The sequence below is a fragment of the Poeciliopsis prolifica genome, unplaced genomic scaffold, assembly GCF_027474105.1.
Source record: "Poeciliopsis prolifica strain line A6 unplaced genomic scaffold, Auburn_PproV2 SCAFFOLD010, whole genome shotgun sequence".
Lineage (NCBI taxonomy): Eukaryota > Metazoa > Chordata > Actinopteri > Cyprinodontiformes > Poeciliidae > Poeciliopsis > Poeciliopsis prolifica.
Genome location: NW_026562385.1, coordinates 3,793,294 through 3,813,949, shown reverse-complemented (window position 1 = coordinate 3,813,949; position 20,656 = coordinate 3,793,294). Strand labels below are relative to the sequence as shown.

The 20,656-nt window shown below is 39.4% G+C and overlaps 1 protein-coding gene across 1 annotated transcript; it reads right to left on the bottom strand.

Annotated features, from left to right (window-relative positions):
- Positions 1-4,873: 4,873 nt before the first annotated feature.
- On the bottom strand, positions 4,874-18,452 carry gpr139 (G protein-coupled receptor 139). The gene is made up of 2 exons (XM_055036276.1): positions 17,994-18,452; positions 4,874-7,491 (listed from the first exon to the last, which is right to left on the bottom strand). The coding sequence occupies exons 1-2, from the start codon at positions 18,106-18,108 to the stop codon at positions 6,500-6,502; spliced, it is 1,107 nt and encodes a 368-aa protein (XP_054892251.1). The 5' UTR covers positions 18,109-18,452; the 3' UTR covers positions 4,874-6,499.
- Positions 18,453-20,656: the final 2,204 nt, after the last annotated feature.

Genomic DNA, 20,656 nt, shown 5'->3' with positions numbered 1-20,656 from the left:
CGACAGGACATTTATCAGATCAACCCGTTTTATATTACCTTGAGATGAAAAGCACAGTGACCTCAGCTCATATAATCTACAATAATGTGGGTTTATTGAAAAAAGGGTTGTGAAAGATTGTCTCTCTGAAACAGACAAATGTTCTTATATTTCACTGCTGGTGTTTTATGCATAATGCTCGAAAATAGCAGAATTTTCTCCCTTGCAAGAGGTGTTAATTGGTTTATCCTGAAATCTGTGATTAACAACTGGCTGACTGTGAATATGGTAATAAGAGAGGCTGACTCTGTGCCTGTGGATGTTGTTTTGGAAGGTGGAAAAAAAAATGTGTTGCTGCTTCAATTTAAATCTGATATGATTTCTGCTGAGCAAAGTGCTGTTTGTGTGCGTGTCATCTGATGAAGATGATTTTCAACTTTTGCACTCAGCTGAGTCAACACTGTCCAAATACTGACATTTATCACAGACGGAAACGCCTACTCTTGTTTCTAATTGTCAAGTCACCTTTCCTGAAACTGAATGTAAACTGGAGAAGTAATGAATTCATTATGTGAGCATTTGAGGTTTTGTTTCAAAAGGATGGCAAGTTCCTACCATACAGTTAAATAAAATATAAAGTTTATGTCCAAATCTGCCAGCTCTTTTCAATCTTTTAATAATAAAAACTAAGGTGGTGGAGGGGACAACAAAAGCACTCAAGAGGGCAGCCATGAAGTTTAAACTTGGACTCAAGTAGGTCTTTCTAATGGACAAGAGGCAGCTCTCTGATAATTATAGGAGCTGGCAAACTGGCTAAAAACATTAAGAATTAGAACTGATTAAAAGCCTTGCAGTGAGAAATAAATTGATTGTTTTTCAAACAGTAAATATCAGCTGTAAGCCACATTTAAAAGTAACAAGAAAACGCTATTAGCGTCTTCATATTTTATGATTGTGATTAAAAAAAACATCTTCTATACTTATTGTAGAATAGCTTATTGAATTGAGACAAAAAGACACATTTCACCAACAGCTCAACCTTTAGACAAATGGGTATTTATTTCTTTATTCAAAAAATTTGAGGCAATAAGTCACTTCATACTCTATACAGCACGGTAATACATTTTGATACATTCATGAGGCAGAAAAAATGTTTAATTATGCAAGCCTGTACAGTCACATAAAACAGTTTTAAATACTGCCATGAAGAAAAATAAAAAGAAAGTACTTCTGTAGAAAATCACAATCCCATAAAACACTGAACTGAAATGCAAGAAGCTTCATTTGCACATTCAGGTATATATAATCATAACAATGTGCTGTGTGTATTCATCTTCGTCTTATATTAAATACGTCATAGATTTCATATATTACTAGTTCTATGGCACAAACTGATTTAAAGCTTCAGTCTAAGACAAACTTTATTTGTGCGTACACTTGTTCACCCACGCACACACTCACTCACACTCACTCCAAGGAGCTGAGCACGAAGAGAGAGAAAGAGAGGAAACTGAGGATGTGTGGAGAGACAGCACAGTTTACCCCTCTGACTGACCTATGCTTGTTTATCTTCTTAATATCAGGCTCCAGAAAATATAGATCCCCTATTTTTTTCCTTCATAATCAGAAATATTTCTTGGCAATGACATCCCCTCCCACACTTGTTCCCATCCTCTATGAAAGACCTCACCTTGCAGAGTGGAGGGGACTGCTGGATGTTACACTTTACTACTGTTTTTGGTTTCCCAACATGTCTGCCTCCCGCATGGCATTCGGGTGCGAGTCCCTCACAAATGTCACATGAACATGAGAGAAAAGCTGGATGGAGCCGACATGGAAGTGAATGTCAGGTCAACGCCGATCTGGCACCAGCTCCTCAGGGCCGAGGCAGAAACAATGTTTCCGCAATTTTACCTTCCTAATGACCACAACCTGCTCATTTAGCAGTATTGATTAAAATAAAGCACATATTTTAGCTCCATTACATTCAGTGCTGGGAAGAGTGGGGGGTAGTTAAGGATCTCACTGAGTGATTATTGGTTATTGACCCGCTGGTCATTCATCTCCATTAAATAATGCACAACATCCCCTGGCTTCCCCTCATGGTCTTCAATTATGGGCATCAATTTTCTGATGACAAAACATGGAGTAAAATCATTAGTACGCCCATAGCATGAAAGACTCCGAGGTAATCAGTGAAGGCGTAAAAGAGGACACTTGAGAAATTAACTTTGAGCAAGGGCTTTAAGGCATAACGTGCAGGAAAAAGACGAATGAGATGGAGGAGGTGAGAAACAGATGGCAATCGCCAATACTTCATTCAGTTCGCAGTTGTGGAGAAAATCAATTAGCGAAGCACAAAAAAAAATTTGAATTTCACAGAAGACACGTCAGTTTTAGGCTGTGTGAGCAGCAGAAAGCAGGATATTGGAGATTTTTCCAAATGAGGTAAATTAGAAAATTGGTTCCTGCAAAGGTAATTGTTAACTCATACAAATATTTCCTCTGTAATAATAACACCTTTTATTTTTTTTAATAGCCGTTGTGGCATTTTGCAGTGAAACTGCGAAGGATTTTCAAATCAGTTTTCTAGAAAGTTCAATGCAAAAATATCTTTAGACACAATGTTGGCAACCTGTTCTATATATATATATATATATATATATATATATATATATATATATATATATTTATATATATATATATATATATATATATATATATATATATATATATATACTGTACAGTAGACCTATTATCATGGACCTCTTGACTGATTACTTTAATCTATATATATCTTAATCATTTAAGATGTTTTATGTTATGTTGAATTAATAAACAAACTCTTGTTTCTCCTTTTTTTTAAATTTAACTTGTGAAAATACCCTTATTTTTATTTTAATGTTTAGAGACTATATTCTCATTAAGGAATATGCTTAAAATCCACTGTAAAGCCTTAAAAATCCTGATTCTCGGATCAGTTTAATTATAAACATTTCAATAACAATTTATTTTTCTGCATTTAACTAATAGAGGTTATTAGGAATGTTCCTGTCAGGAACATTTGACGACCTCAGATGATCAAGATTGGACGTTTGCTAAGACCGCAGGTCCTGTTCAAGTGTGCATTAATGAGATTAAATTAATGGTTTCTTTAAGTTTGACAACAAAATAACTATAAAGTGCAGAAAATACCCAAAATTTCATCAGTATTATATGGTCATCATCAGTCAATTACTCACCATTGATTCTCCGGTCTCTAGTAGCTGTTTTCTATACAGTAACCAACATTTATCCAAGCTACTACTTCTCCAGGTTTATATATAGATACATGTTTTTTTCTCCAATATTAAAACTAGCATTATAGCCAATTTATCTGTAATATTGTCCTGACAATGCATCACCTAAGATGAGCATAGCTTTATCATTTGTTTGGAATCTTTCCTTCCTCTGTTTTTGTGCAGCACCATTAGGCTGCAAAGCTAATGTTGGCATGATTGCTATCTGTTTTGATTGTTGATAATTTTGTTTGTAGCACTTCAGTTTGGTTCCAGTAATTGTGTGAGGAGTCTTACAGAAAAGGATTTTCTCCTATTTCACAAACTTGGCGCCTATCTTGCAAATTGTAAAATATAATTTAGTCCATGTTTTGGATGTTGATATTTGCTCAGACAACTATGCCAACATAGTTGAGTTTCATCAGTATTTTGGACACAGATGCATTGAAACTGACTTGATGTGGAACCTAAATCCAAACCTGAGATCTGACTTTCCCACAAGTTGTGCTATAATATTATGCAAACCGCCAAGTAGGACGGTAAAAAATCTTAAATTATTTTGTACATGACAGAACTATACTGCATGTTGAGATTTTGCTTGTGGATGGATGCTTGTGAGAAAAAGAAGATGTTATTTGACCTATAGGGGGCAACACTTTTGATTTTTAACTCAGAAAGTCAGACTTCCAATCACAAACAAAGCTATCATTATATGTTTCTCCTAAATCTTTCATAAACATAGTGCAGTCCAACTTCTACTGGGAATCATTATGGTACTTGAATTGAAAAAAATGCAAGATAATAGAAATAAAAAGTAACCATGACTGATTTATATCTAAAGTAATATTTTAAATTTAAAGACTTGTTTCCTCTTCCTGTCCAGCATTACCATTTTGGATGGTAAGGAGACATTGGGGCACAATACTAAAGACAGAGTGTCAAAATACCAATGAAGATTTATAAAAAACCAATCAATAATCATATTCAGTAAATTTTTATATTGTTTATGAAAAAGTGTATCCATTATTTTTACATGCTATTTTGAATAAAATATAAAGTAAAACTGGTATTGTTTTCAAAGTCTATAAGTGTAATGTTTTTCATAAATAAATACATAAAAATGTATATTTAGTTTTGCTAATGAGTATATTTTTGATCAAACAAAGCATCTCCTACTTTTAAAACTCTTCATGTAAGTTACTATACACTATATCATTATGTTATTCAATTTGAAAGTCAAAATTAATCGTTTGCCATAATCAATTACTCTGGCAGTGAAGCTGACCTGGTAAATGATTTAATTTTCCACTCCATCCCATATCTTCTACATACAGGATTCCAGCCTTCTAATGTCTGCAGAAATGTAGAGAATTTGATTTTCATTCAAAAAAAAAAAGAAAAAAGAAAACAGTCTGAACATTTCTTTCAATTTTAAGACTCCGATCTCGATTCAGCGGCCTACAAATTCTATCCATCCATCCATCCATCCATCCATCCATCCATCCATCCATCCATCCATCCATCCATCCATCCATCCATCCATCCATCCATCCATCCATCCATCCATCCATCCATCCATCATCCATCCATCCATCCATCCATCCATCCATCCATCCATCCATCCATCCATCCATCCATCCATCCATCCATCCATTTTTAGATAACTCTTATATCTATTCGTAGGAACCCATCAGAAGGTCTTGTTTAAAGAGTACAAACAAAGATGGAGCAACGCTTCCTGAGGTGTCTCAGACATAGAAGCACTAAAAAGGAGTTTATTTGTCTCCTAAATATGCTCAAATTTGCTGCAGGCTGAAAAGCTTAATGTGTCTGATCCCTTTAGACATGTTTTAGTGGAACTCTGCCTTTCAGCAAAGCTCCATTAGATAGATGATGCCTAATAATGTACAACGGAGGGTTAAAGGATGAATGTGCACTGATCTCAGTGTGCTGTCTTTGGGCCATACAGCAAAAAAAAGATGGGAATGTCTTTATTTAAATGTGTTCTTTCAACACCCCAACAATGGCATAAAGTTAATGTAACTGTGGTTTGCTGTAAAATGTGTAGAGCAAGCAGGAGAAAGACACGACCTGTAATGTGTCGTTTTGGCCCTGAGACCGAATTCAGTGTGGCATAATGGGACAGAAAGCTTTAGATGGGGAAAACAAACCAACAAGAAGGGAGAGCAAAATAGCTAGTCCTCTCTACATCTCTCTGAATTTGGTCTCCTGGAAAGATAAAGGGTTAAAGACATCTTCATTTGCTTTCATTATATGCAACTAGATGATGGCTAACAGCAAGTCATCAGGGACCATTAATAGTTAATAGAGGACTATCTCCTAGTTGCAGAAATTTCCTCATTCTAATAATGGAAAAGGTGATAACTAGTCTAATAAAACCTCAGTGCTACACTGACACCAAGTCTTATTTCTTTTCTTGTGTTTTTGCAAAGCTACAGTAACAGTCATCTCTACCATGAGTAAATATTTCACCAACAAACAGAAGAATGGAAACTCCTTCATCCAATGATGGTCAGGGTTGAGTCCTAAGGCGAGCGTTGAAATATAGGCGAACTATGAGCACAGCACAGTCAGGAGAAGAGTCAGAATGTTTTGTTCATTTCATAAGAGCCCTATTTAAAATGCATTTGAGACTCCTCTGCATATTAAAATGGAAATGACAAGCTGTTTTACATGTCTAGAGAGACGGTCGCGACTGTGGGCAGTGGGCAGTCTGTCCGTGGTTCTGCCTGAGTGAATCACCCCTACAGGTGAGATGTGCAGGGGTCAGACCGGCAACAATTTCCCCAACAGATAACAGACTCATCTGTTAAAAGCTCTTCCTCATTTTCTGCCATGAACATCCATGACCAAAACATGTCTGATGATTCAAGGGCTCATCATCTTGTTTTGTTATTTTATGTTTTGCAAATGGCGGCTCATTTTCACTGGTGGGTTGTGGTGATATGCTTTCATCTGTCCTAAAGTTTAATCCTCAGCAGATGTTTTTTTGCATGAAGGGACCAAACAGCATCTAACTGATGCTGTTTGCTGCTTTATGATAACCTTGTTGATCACAAGAGGCTTTGAAATTTTGCACCATGCTTCTGATGTGTGTTGTTGCACCTTTTAAGCCATCTATTTTATTATCGCTGACCAGGTAAACTTGTGTGACCTCAATGAGTCCTATGTGGCCAAAGTTTGCCTGAAAGATTTGAGGGACCAGTGCTGGTAGTGTGGACTCAAGAGGAGATGCAGATGGGCTTTCCATTTTTGTCATACTGGTACACCAACATCTTGATGCAGTGAGAGTTGGCTGGTGAAATCCAAGGGCTGCTTGTGATGGAGAAGTTGTGACTGGCGTAAAATGGCTTTGGCTGCTTCCGGCAGTGGATGAGGGCTCGGAGCATGTTGGTCGCCATGGCCCGGAAACGCTTGCTGATGAAGCAGTACAGGAAGAAGTTGACACCAGTGTTGAGCAACGCAAGCATGTTTGCCACGTCGGTGAGCACGTGGAGCAGGCGGCCGGCGGTTTGTGAGGTGGGCGGTGGAGAGTAGAAGTGGTAGAGGATCAATAGGGTACGCGGAGCCCACAGGACGGCAAAAACAGAGGTGATGGCGAGGAGAATAGCTGTGGTCTTGCCGGTGGAATAGCCACGTAACCTGAAGCAGTTGCGGCGCTTTCTCAGCTTCCGCACGATGCCGGTATTGAGGGAGAAGAAGACGGTGCAGGGAAGGAGGTAGACGGTGGCGCAGTGAGCCCAAACTAGGACATGCTCGGCCACTGTTCTTCTGCTGCTTTCTCCTCCACCTCCTCCTTCATCGCTTTTCCCTACCCCAGGTAGACTGTGCCAGAACTCAGGCCACCAGTAATAGGGTGCCGCAGATAGCAAACAGCCGACGTACACCGCAAATATCACTTTGCGTGTTCGAGCGGGGTAGGACACCGTGTGGTAGCGAAGTGGGTGGCAAACAGCGATGTAGCGGTCGATGGTGAGCGGCACTGTTATCCAGATAGAGGTGTGGATAGAGGAGAACTCCAGAACCTGCACTGCGTTGTTTATGGATGGGGGGAGGAAGGAAGCCAAGATGAAATCCTCCAGGATGAAATCAACAAACACAATGAGGAGCAGAACAAGGATGTCAGCAGCGGCCAGAGCCAGGAGATAGTTGTAGGAGGACTTCTGACGACGCAGCACCAGCTGGGACAGGATAACCACAGTCAAGATGTTAGCTAGGAGTGGTGAGTAAGAGGGTGATTGAAGGAATTGGGAAAATGGAGGTGAAGGTAGAAAAGAAATGGGCATAGGTTAGGGCAGGGAGGGAAACAGAGAGATTGATTGTTAGTGGACTCTGGTGATTACAACAGCCAGCAATAAACAACACAGAAATGCAGGAGCAGCTAACGGCGACAGAAATGCTGCAGACATTTATTGCAAATACTGACACAAGTTGCACAGGACAAAAGCATGCAAGCAATTTTAATTTGAACAAGATAAAAAGACCCTATCTGTCTTTGTTCATCCTTTTTGTTTCTTCACTTCATTGACACCTGCTGGGTAATTCCAGGAGCAGCTGCCTCTCCCTTTGGCCAAACTGTTATCTCCAATCAGGAGTAAAGTCACAACACAGTGACAAGGGCAACATGCAGCCTCACAGTCTTGGCTCTAATGTCTGCCGTCCATTTGGCAGTGATTTAGCTTCTGAAATGAAGCCACCTCCTCCTGTCTGCCTCACCTTACTGGTTTCCCCAGAAATAATCATTAAACATTCTCACTGATGTTGACAATGTTTAAATTAAATTTACAATGGCCAAATTTACAATGTAAATTTGGCCAATTTGCATCTACCTTCCATTCAGAGGTCAGAAAGCGCTGGTAAATTAAAGGGTTTTGAAATTGTAATAAATGATAATGTGAAAAAAAATATCAGAAAACACTCAGAAAGCCTTACATTTTTCATAAAAAGGGATAAATAATACAATTGATAAGAACACCTCCACATTTATTCACACTTAAAATGGTTAAATCCCACACAGGTATGTCATATTATGAGTGTCATCAGAGGACCTTTACTAAGTAATTTGAAAGTGACTTATTCCTTATATTTAAATATTTTGCTTCGACAGTCAGTGTTATCCTAACTGTTGAAGTGAAAATGAACACCATTGTGACAGCAATAGAACAGTTTGAAGCCTTACGAAAGAAAATTGTAGCAGTTTAATTGTGTATTATTAGATGAGGGACTTAGGTAGGTCTCAAAACAATTTGAAAAAAATGGAGGGCATTAAAAACAACTGCCAACATGCCCAGGGCGGGCAGTTCACATGAGTTCACCCTCAAAGCTGGCTGCAAGAAACCACTAAGTCTGTGTCAAGAAAATCCTAAATGAAAATGTGAGAAATTAAAGCCAAGTAGTGCTTGACCCAACAGCATAAAGATGACACTCAACAAAGCAGTGAATCCAACACCAACACACTCAAGTACTGGGCTGAGTTTTGAGATGATCAACCTTTTGAAACAAGGAATACATGAATATATGTACCAAGCATATATTGTGAAGTCACTACAATTTCAAAGCATTAGATGTGGATGTGATGAACAGTCAAATTTCTTTTAAGTCATTTTTGATTTATACAACACTTTCATAACAACTGAGGGTAATCTAGTAATTTATTTGTTCTATATTGTCTCTTATTTAAGTGCAATTCACTTCCTTCCATAAAAGGGTATAGCCATTTTGTGGGCTGTATAAAGAATTTAAAAATATTGCAATTTAGGATTTTTTTTTCTTCACAAACATTTACAAAATAATTAATAAATACCTCAGAAGGATAACTTGTAGTTCTGCTACCCAACTAACAAAAACACAGTACTGTACCTATCCTTTTTTCAGTGAATAAGACGAATATTTCAATGCAGCCTGTTGGCACCATGTCAATCATGTCCAGTGTGTTACCTCAAACAGAGACACTTCTGACATCCTACTTTAGCTTCGGAGACATTAATCCACTTAGCAGCCATCACTGTACATGCAAGCTTGTGTGATCGTGTCCCTGTCTGCAATAATGCATCTGGGATTGGATTAAATATGGCAGCTTGGAGTCTGGGAGATCACACTTCACAGCCTCAGCCACTATCCAGTGATTACAAATTACAAAGATGGCTCTGGATAATGATTAAAGATGTGCTTGCAAGGCTGGGAGGTTGTGCAGCAGCGAATGTTGGACTCTGAACATGTACACACAAACAGATCATCAGAGATGAGCCAATTCATTAGGGTCTGATCTATCAATAACTGTAAATGACATGCTGAAGCTGTTTGGAAGATTTAGCACACCAATGCATGAAGGGCTACTGAATGCTGCACTCTCCAGCTTGGGTAATATCCAGAAAAGGATTTGGAAAATCATCGTTGGCACTGGGAGTTTTCTAGAAGACTTGAGTTATTTTTTTTTCATAAAATGTTCCTGTAGTCTATGATGTATACTGCTATTAAAAATACACATTTTGTTTATGTTTTTGTGGTTTGTAACAAATATATTAACACGATTGTAGTCCACATTTGATTTGGAAAGTAATTAGGTCTATTTCACGCATAATTCTTTCACAAAAATATTGAATTAAGTTTTCGTTGGTAGATTGGCAGCTTTTATTCTGATGTCCAATGCTAGTCCTTGGTCGTTATTTATTTTGCAGTGGGTGCAAAACTAAAGATAAAGGACATGTGAAGAACAAAAGAAATGTTAAAACTTCAGTAATTATTGGAAAAGTCATTTTTCCTTCAAGTCATGCTTCAGGTACTTACAAGCTTTTTGTCATGTGTCGATTCGCGAAAAAAACTGAAATTCAGATTGTGGACCTCTTGTTCTCATGGGCTGTTGTCTGTCCACCTTTAACACATTTTACATATTTTATTTCTGGTTAAGACCATTTTCCAAGATTATACATCAACCGGTTCCCTCTGCATCAAAACATAAATAAATTAGGTGTGATTTAAACACTTTTTTCTGCATTTTAAATCATTTATGACTGGACAGCACTTTGCCACAGGGACAGCAAAGCAACAAGAAAAAGAAAGTTTAATCATAATTGCATTGATTGCTTCCTTCCTATCAGATTTGCCAATAACGTCAAAGCCTTTGGATGACTAATCAAATGAAATAGTTGTTCTGATGTAACAAATGACTCAATATGCTATAGGGATTTCTTTAGAGCCTCATTAACAAATTTGATTTTATGTCAAAAGTCATTGTTGGCTGTTGTGTAACAAAACTCAATCCAATGTCCTCAAAGCTAATAGGATGACTCTTCATCCGTGTAATTTTGTATTAGTTTTGTATTAAACGGCTTTGAACAGCTCTTGTCACATCCAAAACTGGTTAGTCCTTTGTCCGGCAGCAGAAGGAATAACAACTGCAAGCCTACATGACCGTCCACCCAAACTTGCAGACTGGGTGAGCAAAGCATCAATATAAACAGCTGCCACAGGTAATTTGGGAGAATATATTGACAGGAAAACTAGGTGTGCACTCCACAAATCTTGCCTGTAGAGAGGAATGCCAAAAAACCCCTGGAAGATGCATTTTCAGTTTGCCACAAGTCACAAAGAGGATGCAGCAAACATGTGGAAAAAGGTGCTCTGGTCATATACAACACTGTGTATTCACTGAACAAACCATCTCAGTGAAACATGGTTGCAGTCAGTGGTCAGGGGTAATAGGAAATGAATGGAGCAATCTAGGAAGAAAACCTTTTAGTCAGTAAAGTCTTGAGATTGGAGCAGAGGTTTCAGTTTCAGCAGGACAAAAACCCTGAACATACTGTGGAGTTACAAAATGATGGTGTGGGTTGAAGATTGTTCACCTTTTAAAAAGTGAAAACCCAGAAAAAAATCCAATTAAACAGATGCCCACAGCCAATCTCCATCTCCTTCCAATCTGACAGAGCTTGACATGTTTGCTCTAGATTTGTTGGTGTCATTGCAGCAAACACACACTAATGCTGGAGACCAGAAATGGAAACCTGTCGTGGCTGCTGGGCTGCCTCCAGGACAATGGCTGGTTCTTTTATTGCTCAGGGCCAATAAATAAACCAAAAATGATGTAAAAACTCATTTTTACATCTTCTTGGTTCAATAAAATATTGATTCTTGAAGGGATGAATACCAGATTCACTCACACCTTCCGGATTTTTATTTATGAAACTGTACAATTTTGTGCTAATTTGGGTTTGTACATTTCAAATCCCCTCTCTATAGTATCTCCATCTATCAGAGCACTTGCAGTTGAAGTGACATAAAATGGGGAAATGTGAGATATTTACTGTCCCTGCCTGCACGTTATTCTGTTTGGGCTGCAGCAGGGGCCCTCTACAGATGAACAAAAGGGATCTCTTGCGAACTTGACATTTTCCATTTAGCTGCAGCCGCCCTGCAACGGGGTTGCCCAGCCATTTCAATTGATTCCTGCTTTTTTTTTTTTTTTTTTTTTTTTTTTTTTTTTTTTTTTTAACGTTGTCTTTGTGGATCTGCTTGGCATTTAGCAGGGATGTTGGCGCAGAGGCCAGGCTCGTCTCAGCGGGGAAAGCCGAGGCGCTACACACAAATCAGACTCACAGATTGATGAATCCAAAGTTTCACCTTCTTTGTTTAGTTTAAAAAAAACAAAGGATCTCTGACTGAGAGGAAAAATAAAACACAGGGTTTATCAGACTTCATTTGTCAAGGTGGGTGTTCTATATTATAAGGACATCCATGGCCATTGACGTTGTGTTGCGGGAAGAGAAAAGACACAGAGTGCTTCCTGATGCGTGTAACGAGGCTGACTCATGCCGCCATTAGAGGCGGGCTGTCGACATATGAACCTGCACCGTTCAATCCAGAGAAACAAAAGTTAGAAACATGAGTGACTGATGCTTGCTCATGGGTCTCGTATCAAACACAGAAAAGAAGAAAGAAATAATGTGGAAATTATTTGGAGCAATTTGCAGCTTGACAGCATTACTGGATGCTCTGAAGAGCAAAGAAAGGCAAAAGAGGAAGAGAAGAAAACCTTGTTCTGATGAAGGTCGCAAAGTTAAGGAGAGAACAAGAATAAGAGGGAATGAGAGGTAGGATTATAAGTACTAAAGAAGACAAAAAGAGAGGTGCAGAGGAGAACTGTCCGGGGGGAAAGAAGGAAGGCAAAAGACACAGAGAGGAGGTGAATATCAAAGCTGGCTTCAAAGGTCACAGACACTTTGTTCCTGATGACAACCATTTCTCTTTTGTCTTCGCTTAAGTGTTAGAGCAGACATAAAGCCAGGCGATCTATTAAATCCTCAGAGCAAAACCAGGGGCACGTCCTCAGTGCAAACCCATTGAAAAGCTTTCATTCAGTGTTTAAACTCTGATTTATACGCTTTCATCGCATGCAAATGGAGTGATATCAGTCCAGAATATTTTAAACTGAAGATAAGTTTAACATGCGGTGACAGGGTAGCACAAAAAAGGGAGGAAAAATGGGAAGCAGAGATTTGTGTCGAAGCAGGAAATTGAAGAATATCTTACAGATTGGGAGAAAAAAAAAAAGAAGCTGCTGCATCAAACTACTGATGCAGTATTCTGCCTGCTCACCTCAGCAGCTATTCATTTAAAAAGAGTCGCACTTCTGGATCAAGGGGATGCTTAAGACTTGGAAACAAAAAGTGCTAGCAGGAACTGTTTAAAAATCCTGAAAACAGCAGACCTTGACTGAGACATTAAGGAATGATCCAATGCTGAATCAACAAATCAAGGCGGTGCAAAAACTGCAAACGACAGTCAGATGAGACAGTGGCTGGAGAGAAATACAGATAATTCAGAGACATTTAGAGAAATGTCACTAAAGAAACAAGTTCTAAATAATAAAATGGGATGTGATATTAATACTCCAACAAGGAATAAAAGAGTTAAACCAGAAGAAATGAAAATAAAAAAGAACATAAATCTAAAACAAGTATTGATGTGAGGCTTTTGTACAATACTGTAACTCAAAAGATAAAATAAGAACCAACACTATTAGTAGTGTTCAAACTGTATATTTGATAACCGTGAAAAGTAAAATTTTTCAATAATTTAATCTAAACAAAAAAATAATTACAGGTGAAGCAATGCAGATGAAGCAGAGTTGAGGAAAAGTCAGAATTAAATAGAGATTGACTGAAAAGAGGAAAGCGAATGACTTACTAAACTAAGCTCCAGATCTCTGTTATCATCCTCACATTGCTACTGCTGTGAAAACCAACAAACAAATACAGAGGTTTAGCTTGGTGCGTTTCCAGCAGCTGTGACAGAGTTTTCTGTCAGCTGGCCAAACAAAGTCGGCTCTGTCACAGCAGATCTCTGATTTATTGACTCAAACACCTCCCTCGATGTTTTTTTTCCCCCCTCGCCGGCTCTCCACCCTCTCCTTGCAGTCCTATATTTTTCCAAACCACTGTTTCCAATCTCAGCCTACCTAATTTATTCATTTGCAATGCTCAATCTGTTATTGCTCCCCCTTTTTATCTCGACTATCTCAACCAATTTCAAACCCTGCTTCGAGAGTAATAGCATCTATTAACAAGACACCATCCCGCTCCAGATGCCCCGTCACGGGTGCAGATTGATGGATCGATAGTTCAAACTGAAAATCGATGGAGCCCATCTCTTCATTAAGTAACGGCTGACACTTGGCCCGCACCGCGGCGCGGAAGAAGAAGCGGTTGTTGGCGCTGACGACTCCCGACCTTTTCCCCTTGAACGGGTGGATAAGTGGGCGTGGGAGGAGATGTTGTCCAGATTGCTCAGACACCTGTCACCCTGTGGAGGAGTCACCAAGCCGTGACAACTGTGCAGGATCGGATCACTTTTTGTGCAATTAGTTAGAGAAACGTTCACTTTGGCAGAGCTGGTTGTTTTATCTATATTTCACAGCCCGATTCTTTAAATTGGGGACACTTGCAGCTGTAAAAAGAAACAAATCGGACATGTAGGTGGCATGACTGCATGGAAGAAGAAAAGGAGAGACACAATTTGATTGCCTGAATGTTTCAGTGACATCAGACTTGTTTAAAGGAGTGAAATCATTAGGCTGCACTAGAAACAGAATAATGAGCTTAAAGAGCGTAATTTAAAAGAAATGAAAGAACTCAGATTTAAAAGGACAGAGCACATCTTTCAGAAACCGATTTCCTTTTTTATATTAGTCTGTCGCTCCTCCAGATTTAACACCTCCACTCCTCCTACATGCGGCTCTATTTTCTCAAGTCATTTAACCTTTTTATTTAAAGAGAAGTGGGGGTTAAGCAGGCAAAGCACCCACGTGTCACTGAAATGATCTCCCTCCTCACCAGAGTGACCGTGCACCTTTAAAACCTCTTTCTCTTGACCCTTTTGCGACTCTTACCCGCACTCTTCCAGAAAATATTTTACCTAATATCAGTTTTATGCTTGCTCCCCAAATTACACATTGAATGACTATGTACATCAACACTGTCAGTTTTACAAAAAGATATTTTATGTAATAGCCTAACAGTCAAATTTAAGACTTAAGTTATTGAATGGAATACAGACCTGCACTGAAACATTGTCCGTTCATCATTACTACCTTACATTTTGCTTGATTAGTGACCGGTTCCTTAAAAATAAAAAATACAATATTTTTACAGTCAGTTTGACATAGTGAAAGTCTGATTTATGGTTATTATGCCAAGCAAGCAAATCTAGTCTCTTAGGGTTGAGGATATTTATTTATTTTCTGATCTGTCATCCTGTAATGCAGGGAGACAAACAGCCTGAATCTTAATCAGTAACATCTAAACTCGTATTAGAACCTGGTCTGGGTCCATTCTAACACAGACAGAACACAGTACTGTACTTATTTGCTTCAAGCTCAGCACAGATAAAATTACAACTTTATTGCTTTATAAGAAAAATTTTAGAACATCATCGCCTCTATTTTGAATAAAGGCAGATGTATATAATCGCATGTCATGACTGGATTAATTATCATTACAGTGTTTCAAATGAAGTCAGACAAAGTAAAAAGATGTAACAAGCTATTCAAAGAGAAACTTGATGCAAATTTGGGTTTTGTACAATAAATGTGCGCACAGACTCTTTTCGTGTCCTGTAGAGTTGCTCATCAGCTAATGGTTTCCTCCTGCACACAGCGTACTTTAGCACCCAACGTTTTAAGACAATCCAAGACGCAGGCCTCACATCTACAATCATGTTAACGACAACTTCATTACGCCGTTTGCCCTGCCTGTACATATCTCCACTGTCTCCAGTAGCATGGTGTGGCATGTAGAGACACAAACAGAAAGCTCAAGTTAGCAATTAATTAAAAATGTGGCAATTAGTTTCAGCTCTGTCATCTCAGCCGCTCTCAGTTCTCTGAGGTGCTACTTCTGCTAGATCTCTCTGCCTATTAGCCTATTATCCCTCTTCTAACACCAATGTTCTTCTCCTCTGTGCCCTTTCCTTCCCTTCTTTCCGGCCTTTAATTTTCAACATTTCCTACTTTGTAGTTTCCTCAGGTCGAACTGATTTATTTTGTTCCATGACTTGAGATGTATTATCCCTCTCTCATCGCCTTCGTACTTCAAATCTCCTCTTCCGATGTGACCCCTGCCTGCCCCGCAGCATGCAGTGTTGAGTCAGTGTTTGGATGCATAAGGGACCCCAGTTAGCTGATGAAAAACCTGAATCATAGTTTCCTGTCAATAAAGAGGTTTCGTTGCATGTGTGTTTGTAGGTCATGTGGCTGCTACTCGTTCCTGCTGCTCCCATGAAACATTCATGATTCAGCTTGATTGGAATAAGCTGTGTCATAATGACTGAACAAGTCACTGCTGCATAATATCAGCTTGGTGCACTTAACTTGGCCATCAATTCAGGCACCTTGTTGTTGTACCCCCTCACTCTCCCCTGGTTACTCTTACTAGGTGATTAAATAAACAGCCTCGGTTGCATTTCTACAGGCAACCCAGCAGCAGAATCAAAAGAAATGACAGCGAGGCAAATTGCTGGCGGCTGACTTAAATAATTAGGCAGGATTTGATCAGAAAGAAAGACTTATTTTTACAAGACAGCAAATCTCTGGGGCAACTGCAATCTTGGCTCACAAAAGCGCTGGACTTTGCATTGCAGATTTATTTCCGACCGAAACGGCTTACGCTCGTGATAGCATCTCATTTTCAATCTTTATCAAGGGAAAGCAATCGGATCTAAGGGAGATTTGCTAATCTGCAGCAGAGGGCTGAGAGAGACATCAAAACTTGTTGAGTAAATTTGTAAATGCTGGGTACGTTGCAGAAGTAAGCAAACTCCTTGAAATGTTTAATTTGTCTCATATTATAACAAAAAACTGCAATAAATTTCACCGGGGTTTTGTGCGCAAGACCAATAAAAGCTGATTATTTATAATAATTGGTTAATAACTGTGGCATGCATTTGTAATATCCCTCCTGCTACATCCATCCTCCCATCAACTCCAATCAGCCTCTCTGGCCCTGCTAAAAAAATGCCTCCACAAAGCAAGATGCTCCCACCACCATGTTTTAAATATGGGGGTGGTCTCTGATTAATTGGGTAAGTTTTCTGACACACATAGGGTTTTGCATGTAGGTCAAAAAGTTTTATTTGGGTCTGAGTGGAGCCCCTTTGGTCACATGTCCTCCTTGGCTTCTTACGGTTTTTCTTCAACAACGTTTTCCTTCCTGCTCCTCTTCGATAATAGCCAGATGTGTAGAGTGCACAATCAATGGTTGACATGTTGTCAAATTCTCCCTGCTATGCTGTAGATCTATGTTGCTCCTCCAGAGTCACCACAGACCTTTTTTGTTGTTAATTTAGTCTTGACAGATTAGCTTTGCCATAATCTTTCCATTTCATCAACACAGTTGATTGCACTGAATTTGATCTAATGTTTGTCTTGGTTGATCACATACATTCCCAATAAAATATGTTTAAGTTTCTCCAAGCAGCATGATAAGCAAATATCAGTAAGTGCTCAGGAAACAAGTTTTGTTTAATTATACATTTCTAATGTATTGGTGTCTTTAAGTAGAGTGGATGTGTATATTGGAAGGGCTTTGACGTCTAAACCCTGACCTCCATTCAGACATCAGCAAATATAATCTTTAGTCTGACCTCAATTATTTTTTCTGTCTGTGTCCTTGTCTCTCTGTTTCACAAATGCACAGACGTCGTTTTGCCTCCCTGTGTGAGAGCAGGTCATTGTTCATGGATCACGCAGTGGCACAGAGGCAGTAAATGAGTCTGACAGCGATGGTGAATGGACTAATCATTCAACAGTGAGGACAGATGTGCTATCAAATCGGCTCCCTGGAGAAAAAGCCATGCAGTGCACACCTGTCCTGGAGGTCAAGCCAGTAAGATTACTCACACAACTTCTTAAGCTGCTACTCGTACGTATTTACGCCTCATCTGACGTTGAGGGAAAAAAAGACAGTAGTGGTGGAATTTTGTGCTTATTGTGATGTTTTACATCAGGGGGAGAAAGAACGACAGGCATAAGTAGAAACAAATACAAATAAAGCAGATGCATGCGTGACAGCAACAAGGTCAGAGTGACAAATCAACAGCGCGTGTGTGCAGCGGTGCACAGCAGTCTTACTCGGTCCTGCAAACAAGTGCACAACAAATCGAAATGCAAAGCGTAACTCTGGGAGAGAGCAGCGATGCAGGCAGCAACGCAGACTTTCTTACCAGGCAGGCCGAGACAGAGCAGGACGCTGTAGTAGATAACGGGCAGGGGTCCGAGAGGGCATCCCCCGGTGCTTCCATTGTGGTGGGACACAGGGAAGATGTGGCTGTGCTCCATGCCTTCTTTCTGTCCTTGTCCTCTTCCTCAGCTGAGCTCAGTGTCAAGAAGTCTAGCCAAAAAGATCAAACCATCGCCGGTTCAGACGAGAAGCTGTTCTGTCCTTGGGAGCCAATGAGGATGAGTGTGTGAATAGTGGGTGCCGAATGTTGTGAGAAGGAGGGAAAACCGGCGGGAGATGAAGGAGGAGGAGTAGAAGGAGGAGGCAAAGACGAGACTCGAGGAAGAGGCGAGAAATAATGTGTGTTAGTAGGTGATGGAGAGGAGGGCGGCAGGCAGACGGAGGCTCGAGGAGGTGAGTGTGAAGGTAGAAGAGGTGAGGGAAGGATGCTGCGTGAGTGTGAGAGCTGGAAGGGGAATGGGAGCGACAGGAGACAGCACAGCAGGAGGAGGAGGACGAGAGACGAGGAGGGAGGGAGCAAGGGAATGAGGGATGAAAAGGGCAGAGAGGGAGAGAAAGAGAGGAGATTGCAGGTGGGAGGTGGAGGTGTTGGAGGAGAGAGATAGAGAGATAATAAAACTGACAGGAAGACAGATGTGATGGATGAAAGGAGATAAAAGGAGGGTTAAGTTGACTGTGGAAGAGGACAGAGCTGCTGGTTGCCTGTCAGTCAATCTCTTTATTGGTGGGTGAAATTTTGCACTTTTAAACGATTCAGAAACATCACAGCTTCCTTCACTCATGTACAGACACCTCTTTTTCAACATAAACATGCAGAAAACATACAAGTGGTCAGGGAGGTAGCTGCCATGTAACATTAACAAGCTGAACCATAAGCTGACCATGGATGCTTTTTTTCCCCCAAATGAAACATTTAAAAAACATTAATCCTGTGGGTCTTTTTTTTTTTTTTTTTTTGCTTTTTGGACTCCGTTGCTGCGACAGCAGGCAATATGTGTTCTTCCTCCCCAAACTCAACCACAGCGCACTGCCATCAATATCTTCATGAATTTTACTTAGCTGGAATCACTGGGGAGTTTCACACAAAGGAGAGAAATAGCAGGCAGCACTGCTTATTCCTTTGCTTCAGATAAAATAATTAAAATGTCTATCTGAAAAAAGAAAAAAAAAAAACAATACCCAAAACTGCAGGAGAGGAATTTTTATGCAGTAGCTTCTAAGACTATTCACAACCCATACATTTTTCATTTTCTGTCCCCTTGAAGCCACAAAATGCATTTTATTGGGATTTTATATGATTGCCAACAGTAAATAGTGAACGAGCTCATAGCAGAAGAGAAATTATAGACTGGCTGTGTATTTATTTATTTTTTTAACAAATAAGATCTGCAAATTTTGCATAAAAAGCTACTCGGGCACCATCTTTCTGATACATCTTAGTAAAATTGAGCATGACCGGTTGCTTTCAGAGTCCAATTGTGTGTCATTTTATTTCAGTTTAAATCCAGCTGTTCTCGGAAGGCCTCAGGGGTTTGTAAAAGAACATTAGTGAACAAACTGCATCATGAACACCGAGGAACACAGACGACAGGTCAGAGAGGAAGTAGAGGAGAAGTTCAAAGCAGGGTTAAGTTATAAAATCCCAAGCTTGGACCGTCTCATCAAGCAATGTGTTATCTGCATTCATGAAAGAAATAATAAAAAAAGAAATAATAGTTGAAAAAAGGCCATGAGAAGTCCCATTTGAATTCTGACACAACAGGTAAAATGCAGCATGGAGTGAAAAATTAAAATGGCATCATGAATAGACCACTGCCACTGTGACATAGAGATATGGGAGTCTTTTCTTTAGCAAAGAAAGGGGAGCTGGAAGATGAATGGTGCTAAATACTGGTCTATACTTGAAGAAAACATATTAAAGATGGGTTATAATGGTGCAGTCAAAGTCACAGGTAAATCCAAATAAGAATCTATTGCAAGATCATCTAACATATCCTAAGCTACTTAAGTGGGTAAGAATTTTGTTCTACAGCTATACAAAAATGGTGCAGACATACCCCAAATGTTTTTATTTATTTATTTTAACAAAAACTGACCACACCTGCCACACTTTATAAATATGTATTCATTAAAAATGTTGAACATTTTTAGTTTTTTCCAGCTCCACAAACATGCAAATTATCTATCACCTATAATCCCGGACAGCTTCCTATCCTGGACAGGAAAATATTAAAGAGTTCAAAAGGTTTGTTTAGAAAAAGTGAGCTTGTAAATAGCACTAACAATCAGCACTTAAAAAACTGTGTGTGGTGAATAATTTAACATTTGGTGTCTTTACTTATATTCTAATGAGAGAAAGCAGAAGAGCACATTCTTGAAATTGGCACAGTGTAAATGTTAATTCTGAAACTGAACTACACTTCACTGAAACAGCTAATTAAATGAAGCCATTTTACAGATTAGAAAATTACTTTTTTTCACCATTTGGTGCTTCAACAGCACCAAGCGTTGAGATTTGAGCAGACTCTTCCCTGCTGCTCAGGCTACTGTGTGGCCATGTAATATAATGTAACACATTTCTGTGTCAAATCAGAAAGAAACAGTGGAGACAGTAAAGGTCAAAATCCAAAGGGGCTTTTTGTTCTT